General features: G+C 49.2%; 1 protein-coding gene across 1 annotated transcript; it reads left to right on the top strand.

The window, feature by feature from the left end:
- Positions 1-287: 287 nt before the first annotated feature.
- On the top strand, positions 288-11,782 carry ZNF593 (zinc finger protein 593). Its single transcript, XM_069971421.1, has 4 exons — positions 288-396; positions 7,460-7,674; positions 9,586-9,648; positions 11,458-11,782. The coding sequence occupies exons 2-4, from the start codon at positions 7,475-7,477 to the stop codon at positions 11,576-11,578; spliced, it is 384 nt and encodes a 127-aa protein (XP_069827522.1). The 5' UTR covers positions 288-396; positions 7,460-7,474; the 3' UTR covers positions 11,579-11,782.
- Positions 11,783-11,890: the final 108 nt, after the last annotated feature.

Here is an 11,890-nt window from a genome sequence, read left to right as displayed (position 1 = left end):
CTCAAACTAGGAGCGCACACTACCCCACCTGTAATGTTATAGAGCGCTATGGTGGACACCGCCTTATACCATGCAGCTCAGCAAGGGCTCTCGCTGCTATTACACACAATAACCTCCCGAGGTCGCTGTAGGGAATGATGTGAAGCCTTCTCTATGGCCCAGCTGGGGCTGTCACGTGACGCCAGTGTGAGTCTCTGCTGTGACGGAGCAGGTTTCAGTCTTCTGTAGAGGAAGACATTTTACTGTCGTGAAACCATGTATTGCCTATGAAATAGACTACGGTAAAATGGCGGCCGCGCTGGGGAATCAACGGGCTAAATAGCAATTTGTCCTCTCTTTTTAAAGCGCTTCCTTCTTTGCTGCATGGTACTAAATCTGCACGGGGCTGTAAGTTAGGTGAGTGCGGCTTGGAGTGACCGGGGACATGAGGGGAGGGAGTGGCAGCATTGCCGGGAGTGTACTCTGTGGTGTGACGGTGTCCATACCGTATTTCCAGGTTGTCGGGGGGCTTTAAGGGGAATTAAAGGGGCACTCCGGAGACTGTGTACATTTTTGTTCTTTGCTGATACATTGCTTTAATAAAGTGATGTTACTGTATAATATAACTATAAAAAGAGAAGTACAGTGTGTTATTCCTTGTGTGTTATTTCCAGTGTTTGTCAGTAATGTTTTTGGGGGTGGGTGACCTCTCTGCTGCCACCACTGGTTGTGTGGGGAACTGCAGGGTTGTGAGCCAGTTGTCAGCAGCCTCTGCTTAGTGACTGGTGGTAGCAATGTCATCTGCAGATGTCACATCCACAAAAAACCCGGCTCCCATAGACCTCTATAGGGTAATCTGTACCGCAATCGCCATCCGCACTGGGACAGGTCCGTTTTTTTCATGGAACAGATCGGAAACTGAATACAAATCCATGAGTAATAAGTTGATGCGTGATTGCAGGAGGTGTGAATAAGGCCTAATATCTATATCCTGGCTATAATCAATAAATGTGATCATGTATTTATTTCACCAATAGCTGCCTCTCACAATCTCCCCACACCTGTGCATGCTCGGCTCAGATGAGTGTGCATGTGCTTTGGCTCTCCGCATTATGAGTGTGCATGTGCCCTGAATCCTCCCCATACCCGTGCAGGCTTGGCTGAGATGAGGGTACATGTGCTCTGAATCCCCCTCATACCCGTGCAGGCTTGGCTCAGATGAGGGTGCATGTGCCCTGAATCCCCCCATACCCGTGCATGCTTGGCTGAGATGAGGGTGCATGTGCTCTGAATCCCCCCCATACCCGTGCATGCTTGGCTGAGATGAGGGTGCATGTGCCCTGAATCCCCCCCATACCCGTGCATGCTTGGCTGAGATGAGGGTACATGTGCTCTGAATCCCCCCCATACACCTTGCATGCTTGGCTGAGATGAGGGTACATGTGCCCTGAATCCCCCATACCCGTGCAGGCTTGGCTGAGATGAGGGTACATGTGCTCTGAATCCCCCCATACCTGTGCATGCTTGGCTGAGATGAGGGTACATGTGCCCTGAATCCCCCCCCATACCCGTGCATGCTTGGCTGAGATGAGGGTACATGTGCTCTGAATCCCCCCCATACCCTTGCATGCTTGGCTGAGATGAGGGTACATGTGCTCTGAATCCCCCCCATACCCTTGCATGCTTGGCTGAGATGAGGGTACACATGCTCTGAATCCCCCTCATACCCATGCATGCTTGGCTGAGATGAGGGTGCATGTGCCCTGAATCCCCCCATACCCTTGCATGCTTGGCTGAGATGAGGGTACATGTGCCCTGAATCCCCCCCATACCCTTGCATGCTTGGCTGAGATGAGGGTGCATGTGCCCTGAATCCCCCCATACCCGTGCATGCTTGGCTGAGATGAGGGTAGATGTGCTCTGAAACAGAAGAGGAGAAAAGCCACTGCCCGACTCCTAAGGGTGGTTTATCTCCTACAAGACAAAGTAATCCGAGGACATCATAAACAGTATATGGTATATATCAGGGGTACTCAACAACTTTTAGTGAAGGTCCACTTACCGGGGTCTATTGTCAGGTGAAGGTCCGAGCTGAACATCAGTAGGAAATTGTGTTTTGTTAATTTTCACAAACGTTCAACTATTTATATACAGAATTGCTGCTTATTAGCAGGAAAACTGGCATTTTTTTTCTCTCTCAACAGCCCTTTGCTATTCGGTACAAAGGGGGTGACTGCCCTGGTAGTATATAACCCCCCCTGTTGCTCCCCCAGTAGTGTATAGCCCCCCCTGTGCGCTCTCCCCCAGTAGTGTATAGCCCCCTGTTGCTCCCCCAGCAGTATATAGCCCCCCTGTGCTCTCCCCTTGTAGTATATAGCCCCCTGTGAGTGCCCCCCAGTAGTATATAGCCCCCCTGTGCTCTCCCCCTGTAGTATATAGCCCCCTTTGAGCTCCCCCCAGTAGTATATAGGCCCCTGTGAGCTACCCCCAGTAGTATATAGCCCCCTGTGCTCTCCCTCTGTAGTATATAGCCCCCTTTGAGCTCCCCCCAGTAGTATATAGCCCCCCTGTGAGCTTCCCCCAGTAGTATATAGCCCCCCTGTGCTCTCCCCAAGTTGTATATAGCCCCCTGTGAGGTCCCCCCAGTAGTATATAGCCCCTCTGTGCTCTCCCCCTGTAGTATATAGCCCCCTGTGAGCTCCCCCAGTAGTATATAGCCCCCCCTGTGCTCTCCCCCTGTAGTATATAGCCCCCTGTGAGCTCCCCCCAGTAGTATATAGCCCCCTGTGAGCTCCCCCCAGTAGTATATAGCCCCCCCAGTAGTATATAGCCCCCCCTGTGAGCTCCCCCAGTAGTATATAGCCCCCCAAGTAGTATATAGCCCCCTGTGCTCTCCCCCTGTAGTATATAGCCCCCTGTGAGCTCTCCTCAGTAGTATATAGCCCCCAGTATATAGCCCCCTGTGAGCTCCCCCCAGTAGTATATAGCCCCCCCAGTAGTATATAGCCCCCCCTGTGAGCTCCCCCAGTAGTATATAGCCCCCCAAGTAGTATATAGCCCCCTGTGCTCTCCCCCTGTAGTATATAGCCCCCTGTGAGCTCTCCTCAGTAGTATATAGCCCCCAGTATATAGCCCCCTGTGAGCTCCCCCCCAGTAGTATATAGCCCCCCCAGTAGTATATAGCCCCCCTGTGAGTTCCCCCCAGTAGTATATAGCCCCCCAAGTAGTATATAGCCCCCTGTGCTCTCCCCCTGTAGTATATAGCCCCCTGTGAGCTCTCCTCAGTAGTATATAGCCCCCAGTATATAGCCCCTGTGAGCTCCCCCCAGTAGTATATAGCCCCCCCAGTAGTATATAACCCCCCTGTGAGCTCCCCCCAGTAGTATATAGCCCCCAAGTAGTATATAGCCCCCTGTGCTCTCCCCCTGCAGTATATAGCCCCCTTCGAGCTCCCCTCAGTAGTATATAGCCCCCCAGTGCGCTCTCCCCTTATAGATAGCCCCCAGAGAAAAAAAACAAACAACCCACAACTCACCTAGCACCTCGCTCCCCCGCCGCGCCTGTCTTCTTGTCTTCTTCTCTTCTCCCCTCGGTCCGGCCCCCGGCTGATACGCGCTCTGTAGGGATGTCCCGGGGATTCCCCAGCAGAGCGCGCATCAGTGACCTCAGCATACGCCGCCGGCCTGCACTTCCGGGAAGGACAGGCCGGCAGCGTACACTGAGGTCTGTGGTGCGCGCTCTGCTGGGGAATCCCCGGGACGTCCCTACAGAGCGCGTATCAGCCGGGGGCCGGACCGACACTGCCCCCAGCCCCACAGGCGTACTGACATCTAAGGACAGTGCGCCTATGGGGCGGGAGGAGTGCGGTGGGGAGCGGGACCTCCTAACAGCCCCGGATCCGGTCCGTCCCGGGAGGTTAGGAGGTCTGACCAGGGGTCCGGACAGCTGGCCTCCGCGGTCCGGGTTCGGACCGCGGTCCGCCAGTTGAGGACCCCTGGTATATATGGTATATTCTCTGTTTATGGGATTAACTGTAGTGTAATAAACCCCTTAGCTGTTGCCAGTGGGGATTACTATATGGGTTTGTGGGTTTAATGCTCATTATTCATGAAAAATCTCTGAAATCTAAGAACACCTCCATGTAGGAAATGGAGTTCTGTGTTTTCATTTTTATTGGTATTCTTTTTCTTTTTCCACCATATTGTTTTCCTTTGTGTTGGTTCCACTCCCGGTTTTGGTTAAAATTGTGATCAAACTATTGACCACGAGGTCGGATTAGCACCAGTATAATACCAGCGTAATTTTGCTCCTGTATTATGGTACAAGTCCAGGCCATAGGTCTAATCGTGAGCCGTGTGTAACCATGTATACATCCACGCAGGGTTGTTGAGGGTGTCATATTGTGAGATAGTAAAACAGCCGCATTGTCTTTAACCAGGGAAATATACCTGTGTATAGGAATATGTATGATTTATGGTTACAAACTGACCTTCTGTATTTGGCCACAAGATGTCGCTGTTTTGCAATACACAGCCTGTGTTTTTGTTGGGGCTGTGGTAGGGCTGGGCGATATGGCCTAAAATTTATATCACGATATAATTTGATGCATGCACGATATAACGATATATCACGATATATCAATTTTTTTGTGTGTGTATACAAATTACAACACTTTAAGAATTTTTTAAGATGTGTATTGTATAACAGATCTTTTTCCAAACAATGTAAAGATTAAGTGTTAGTAAAACACAAAATTGTTTAAAATAAAGTGCCAGTTATCAGCCCCTTCTTGTGCCAGTTATCAGCCTTCCCCTGTGCCATCAGCCCACCATGTGCCAGTCATCAGCCCTCCCCTGTGCCATCAGCCCCCCCTTGTGCCAGTTATCACCCCCCCTTGCCAGTCATCAGCCTTCCCCTGTGCCAGTTATCAGTCCTCCCCTGTGCCAGTTATCAGCCCCCCCCTTGCCAGTTATCAACCCCCCCCGGTGCCAGTCATCTCCCCCTCCACTATGTCATCATCAGCTTTCCCTATGTGCCAGCCAAGCCCCATGCCATTGCCACATCATGTCCCCCCAGCCAGGGCCATCATCAGCCCCATGCCATAGCCATCTGCACCCCCCGACCCCTCTGCTACTTACCTTTCCTGCAGGGCTGGCTGATGGAGTCCGCGAGGCGAGACGGGCCGCGTCTTCTTCCCAGCATGCACTGGGAGAGCCCTGACGTCACACACATCATCAGCTAGCGCGCTGACGATGCGTGAACGGAAGGCCCTGCAGCGCGGTACCACGGAGCGGTAAGTGAGAAGCTTATTCACTACCACTCCGTGGGCATGTATCGCGATATGACGATATGCCGAAAATCTATATCGTCATCCGAATTGATGACGGTATTTTTGCATATCGTTCATATCGCCCAGCCCTAGGCTGTGGTGTTGTCATGGGAGACGAACCTGACAATTGGAACATGTCACTTAAAGAGGACCTGTCACAAGCTCCCTACCCCCTGTTACAGCCCCCTATACTCACCTGATCCCGCCGGTCGGGTCACGGAGATATCAGCCCCCCAAGCCCGGCGCGCGCTCACAGGAGAGTCTGATGCCTATAGAGAATGACGGAGCATCGGACTCCCCATTCATTCTCTATGGGCATCGGACTCATCTCTCAGCGCGCGTGCCGGGCTTCGGGTGCTGATATCTCCGTGACCCGACCGGATCAGGAAGCGGGACCACGTGAGTATAGGGGCTCTAACGGGGGGTCGGGAGCCTGTCACCCCGACACGGGGGGTGACAGGTCTCCTTTAAGGGAAGAGGGAGGAGGAGCTGAGGAAGGACAGGCGCAGCCATTTTGATTGACGTAGCCGTAGTAGATGCAGACTGAGGGATCTGACACCATCTATGTATCTTCTGGGACCCCCATCTGCTGTAGAGAGCATCTATACTCGTCTGTGACTGGGTCCGTTTGAGAGAGGAGAGATCTCGGCCCGCTAGTAGGTAAAGTTACTGTGTGTGTATTCATACAACATATTTCTGGGCGACTCGCTGTTTAGTACAGGAGCCTCTGCTCACGTCTAAGGGCCCTATTACACCAACAGGTGCCTGACAGATGAGGCCAAAACCAGGAATGGATTTTAAAAGAGGAGAAATCTCTTTCCTTTATTACCTGTTCTCTGTTTATGCTCCACTCCTGGCTTTGGCTCAAAGAAATCTGTCAGATATCTGTTGGTGTAATAGGGCATTAAGTCTATGTAAGTTTGAGTTATTACCCCCTTTTGGTATACACAGTTACGTGTTTCGGTAAAGTGCAGTTTTGGTTAAACTGGTGTTGGAGTCGCTTTCCTCGTTCGTGGTTTCGCTGTATCGTGGGCAGCTCCATCCCGGTACACAGCTTACAATATTTTGAATTCCAGTTGGGTAAGCAGGTAAACTTTATAGCGATAGCCACAGTGATCTACCGTGATCTCGAATCATTGTGTCTGTGGTAAGAAGGGGCCGCTGCCATAATCCTGGCACCAACATTCTACCTGTGTGAACCTGGCCTCAGGCTGCTGCCATAATCCCGGCACCATATTATTCTACCTGTCTGAACCTGGCCTCAGGCTGCTGCCACTGGAAGAAATCTACAGATCGTTCCTCATATTCACTTTATTCCTATTGTGGATTTGCTCATCTGTAAATATTATTATTATTAGTTACCAGGCTCCTGGGATCCGTTCAGCTCTGGGCCACAGACACGCACCTGCTGTAGTGTTACTATTGTTACTGTTATTATTATTAGACGGCATTCACACGTCCTGTTTTCTGTCTGTGAGACACGGACGTTGAATGCAAGTCCCCAGCAGCGGGGAAACTCTTTGAATCACTGCGGCAATGCAAAGAGTTTCCCCGCTGCTGGCATGATGTTTAAAACATCATGCCGTTCGGAGAAACAGTCCAGGACCTGCATTCAACGTCTGTGTGGTCTATTTTTCACGGACAGAACACGGAACGAGTGAATGCTAACTGATAGCCCTATTTCACGGAACGATTATCTTTCATAGACTCGCTCCAACGACCGCTCGTTAACAAGCACTTAACGATTTTTCGAACGATAACACATAATACATGTGGGAACGTGAACGATATCTGTAGTGTAACGACATTTCAAGAACGACTGAAAGATTTTTTTATTCAACGAAAAGATTAGCGAATTATTGTTGCAAGACCAACGATTTTTTTTAGGCACGTTGAAAAAAAATAGTGAACGACTCAACGACGATTTCGCTGTTGTCGTTCGCTTTACAGCTATTCCACAGAACGAATATCGTTAACGAGCGGTCGTTTGAACGATTTTATGAACGATAATCGTTTGAAAAAGTTCCGTGGAATAGGGCCTTAAGGTTCCTGGGATGCACCCAGCTCTGGGCCACACGCCCCATTATTGTTGTTATGATTAGTTTGCATGGTAACTATATTTTGCTTCTTTCTTATATACTTTTCTTATAGCCTACAATCACAAAGATGACTCGATCCAAACAGGTTGGGAATCACAAAAATGACAAAAAGAAAAATATCTCAAAACTCTGGAAAACCAAAAGAAGAGTTAAAGACATTGATCAAATTCACGAAGATCTTCGTGCAGAAAATGCCCAACGTTTACTCCACCAGGAGATTGACTACAGCCTTCCCGGCAATGCGCAGCATTACTGTATACATTGCGCGTGAGTACCATAGATATAAATACAGTCATGCAGTCTGTTGTATGGTGGGGCAGGGATTCAGAGGAATCCTTTCATCACACTGTGGTCAAGGCAGTTAGAAAGCCTTCACATGTACCTGATTTGCAGCTAATTTTACGCTGCGAGTTTGCAGCGAAATGCACTGCAAATCCATGTAGTGTGAAGTTCAATGGGGGTTACATACCCGCAGCAGAATTTTCATTTGGCTGCAGATATGAAACTCGCCCCCTTTAACACCCCCCCCCTACCCCCCGCAACATACGTTACCTGCTCGACGTGCGGCTGGGTGTGAGGCTCCCGACTCTCGTTAGTCGCCATCAGCCAATCAGTGCACGGCACTTCGCCAAGCAGGTAATGTATGCTGTGGGCTGCGGGGGGTTAAAGGGGCTGTGAAATAAAAATTCTGCTGTGGATATGTAACCCCATTGAACTTCACTGTTCAAGGATTCGCAGCGGATTTCTCTGCAAACTCGCAGTGTGAAATACGCTGCGAATCCGGTACATGTGAAGGCACCCTTAAAGGGGATAAATGCTGATCCTGGACCAGCGCCTGGCCTGATTGCTAAAAACAGCAGAGCGGACTATTTTTTTTAGTTTGCTTAGTGATATTCCCATCTCAGCTAGTAGAATTATATTGTAGGACTCGTCAAGTTATATATTTTTTTAAATACATTCATTTATCATACTCCTCTCCTCCTCCTGATATGCTTCTCTTTCATCCTGTTGTTGGCAGCTTGTTGTCTAGGTTACCGACCACCACTCTGCTGTAAAATCAGTGGTGTATATATGTATGTGTATGTATATAGTTACTCTATACAATGATAAATGATTGTATGTGCTCTACAAAGTTAAATGCGCTCCCCCCCCAGCTGAATCCTTTACTACAGTCAGAAAACATAGCAGGACACTCTACTGTCTAGTGCTACTACTAGAGATGAGCACAACTCCAGCAGGCTCCAGTCTGCGCTCATCTCTACCAATTAGACTTTCTGCTGCACTGGGGGGGAGGGGGGCACTGATATTTGTTAGAAGGAACTGGTGCACAGAGGATTGGTGCACAGAGGGTGGTAGCCCCGCCCCAGTGCACCAAAAAGCCTCATTAGCATATGAAATAAACTGAAACAGGGCTAAGGATCAGGGTAAGAAAATGACCTAATCCTCTGTGCCCCGTGCCCTATAGGGGCCTATACTTCCCTACTACAGGGATTTAGTGGTAAATAACATGAAATGTCAACAATTAGATCAAAGTCAAGAATTTAGAGATATATTTTAAGTGCTAGTTGTCACAGCATGCAGTGGGAGATGGCGCGGAGGTTCTGGTGCTTTGTGTTTTGGGTCAGATTAGCTTTACAAGTTTTTTTTCTTAATCTTTTTTTTTTCCCCCCTCCTATTTTCCTGTCTGTATAGAATGCGGCGGCACTAACTAGTCTACAAATAAGTGCTAGCCCACACACTCACATCCCAACAATTAGCGCAAAAGAAATGGACTGCACCTCTCCAGGGGTGGGTCCATAGAGCAGGGTGGGGGCAGACTGTGTCACGGATCTGCCTCTGTAAATAAAGAGCAGTTGATGGAGACAAGAGTAAGATACCTCCGGGGTGCCAACCAGCAGCACGGATACAATATCTAGGAACCTTACTGTATTCTCCCAATGACAGGGTAGCAGTTTGTACAGAGCCTTATGTCTAATGCCAAACACAATGGTTTAGTTGAAAGAAAAGAAGAAATCGGAAGGTGTCTGTGGGTTATCACTATGGCTGATAGGTTGACGTAACATGGATGTATTGGACATATTGGAAGTGAATATATCTGATATATACATCAAGATAGAAACGTAAGATTGTGCACATGTAGAATCCTTTTACATATGAAGTTATTTCTTATTTTTTAAGGAGATACTTTGTGGACCTGAAGACTTTGAAGGAGCATTTTAAAACCAAAGTTCACAAGCGCAGGTAAAAGTCTGTTACTATTTTATTTTTATTTAATTTCATTCACCATATTACACAGAACGATGGTCGTTAGATAGGATCGTTTATTCCTTCTGATCCCAGCAAAACAATGAACAATGTGCAATTACAATGAACAATTACTGAAAAAATGCGAAACTTGAGCAAACGAATGTGGAATTACAGCAAACGATTAACAATAATTTTAGGTGCAAATGTAAATCAACGACATACAAACGATTTTCCGATCACTGCCTGCAATTACACAGGACAATTATCGTTTAAGTTCGAACAGTATAACAATTTTTCGCACGATAACGGTTCCGTGTAATAGGGCCCTAAGAGAGGGGTGGGTGGATGTGAGGGCTGTGGGTAAAAGAGGGGTGGATGGGTGTAAGGGTTGTGGGTAAGAGGGGTGGGTGGGTATAAGGACTCTGAGTAAGAGAGGGGTGGGTGGGAGGGCTCTGAGTAAGAGAGGGGTGGGTGGGAGGGCTCTGAGTAAGAGAGGGGTGGGTGGGAGGGCTCTGAGTAAGAGAGGGGTGGGTGGGAGGGCTCTTGAGTAAGAGAGGGGTGGGTGTGAGGGCTCTGGGTAAGAGAGGGGTGGTGGCATATCTGTGGAGGATGTGAGGGCTGTGGGTAAGAGAGGGGTGGGTGTGAGGGCTCTGGGTAAGAGAGGGGTGGGTGTGAGGGCTCTGGGTAAGAGAGGGGTGGTGGCATATCTGTGGGGGATGTGAGGGCTGTGGGTAAGAGAGGGTTGGATGGGTGTAAGGGTTGTGGGTAAGAGGGGTGGGTGGGTATAAGGGCTCTAAATAAGAGAGGGGTGGGTGGGAGGGCTCTGAGTAAGAGAGGGGTGGGTGGGAGGGCTCTGAGTAAGAGAGGGGTGGGTGGGAGGGCTCTGAGTAAGAGAGGGGTGGGTGGGAGGGCTCTGAGTAAGAGAGGGGTGGGTGGGAGTCCTCTGGGTAAGAGAGGGGTGGGTGTGAGGGCTCTGGGTAAGAGAGGGGTGGGTGTGAGGGCTCTGGGTAAGAGAGGGGTGGGTGTGAGGGCTCTGGGTAAGGGAGGGGTGGGTGTGAGGGCTCTGGGTAAGGGAGGGGTGGGTGTGAGGGCTCTGGGTAAGGGAGGGGTGGGTGTGAGGGCTCTGGGTAAGGGAGGGGTGGGTGTGAGGGCTCTGGGTAAGGGAGGGGTGGGTGTGAGGGCTCTGGGTAAGGGAGGGGTGGGTGTGAGGGCTCTGGGTAAGAGAGCGGTGGATGGGTGTAAGGGTTGTGGGTAAGAGGGGTGGGTGGGTATAAGAGCTCTGAGTTAGAGAGGCGTGGGTGGATGTAAAGGTTGTGGGTAAGAAAGGGGTGGGTGGGTGTGAGGGCTCGGGGTGCGAAAAATCATTAAATTGTTCAAATTAAAGCAATAATCTGTCCGTGTGTATGCAGGCAACGATCAAACAACTAACAGAAATTTGTTCGGATGTCTTTGATTTTAAGCTGACCTTAAAATCATTATTGTTCACTAATAAATGTCCACATCGTGCATTTATAATTACGACCGTTTGTAGACTAGGGTTTACAAATGATCGTAATTGCAATCATATCATTCTGTGTATTATGGTGAATGATTTTAGGTCATTCCCAAAAGTGCTTGTTTGCAATCATTTATCGTTAATCAGTGCAAACTAAAAATCGCTTAGTCTAATAGGACCCTAAGAGAGTGGTGGGTGTGAGAGCGGTGGGTGCCTATCAGGGCTCAGAAGGGAGAATGGCGGCTCTTACAGTGCATGTCATCTCTAGAATGGCAGCTTTTATGATGGATTTCATCTCTCTGTTACAGGCTGAAGCAGCTGAAAGAGGAGCCGTACACCCAGGAAGAAGCAGAAAGAGCAGCGGGGATGGGCTCATACAAACCACCCAAGAAAATTGAGGTGGAGACACAGGAGGTGCCAATGGAATAATTGTTTGGACAAACAGACTTTTCTTATTGAACTGGGTCTTTCCATCCCTAGTACAACTTCATGGAGACTTCTCTCTGATGTAGCCCGCTCTTGGCTTGGCTGTGATTGGTCCATAGCAAGTTACTGCCGGACCTGTAAAGTGGTCACAATCACCTGTTCATTGATCATATATGATGGTAAAAATCTAGATTTCCACATTCAAAACTGCTTCTTTCTTTTGCTTGATGCTTCTTGCTTTTCCGGGTCCGGTGTTGCTTGTGCATTAGTATGAAGTCCCTGCCCCGCTGTTATATAACACAATGACCTACTCTG

The sequence above is a fragment of the Dendropsophus ebraccatus genome, chromosome 5 (assembly GCF_027789765.1).
Source record: "Dendropsophus ebraccatus isolate aDenEbr1 chromosome 5, aDenEbr1.pat, whole genome shotgun sequence".
Taxonomy (NCBI): domain Eukaryota; kingdom Metazoa; phylum Chordata; class Amphibia; order Anura; family Hylidae; genus Dendropsophus; species Dendropsophus ebraccatus.
The sequence above is the reverse complement of the archived record's forward strand: the minus strand, read 5'-3'. Positions and strand labels throughout refer to the sequence as shown.

Bases quoted from the DNA above. Each gene is read 5' to 3' on its own strand.
- ZNF593 (XM_069971421.1), top strand. From the start codon at position 7,475: ATGACTCGATCCAAACAGGTTGGGAATCACAAAAATGACAAAAAGAAA. The intron at 7,675-9,585 runs GTGAGTACCATA...TTATTTTTTAAG, and splicing joins CATTACTGTATACATTGCGC to GAGATACTTTGTGGACCTGA. The intron at 9,649-11,457 runs GTAAAAGTCTGT...TCTCTGTTACAG, and splicing joins ACCAAAGTTCACAAGCGCAG to GCTGAAGCAGCTGAAAGAGG.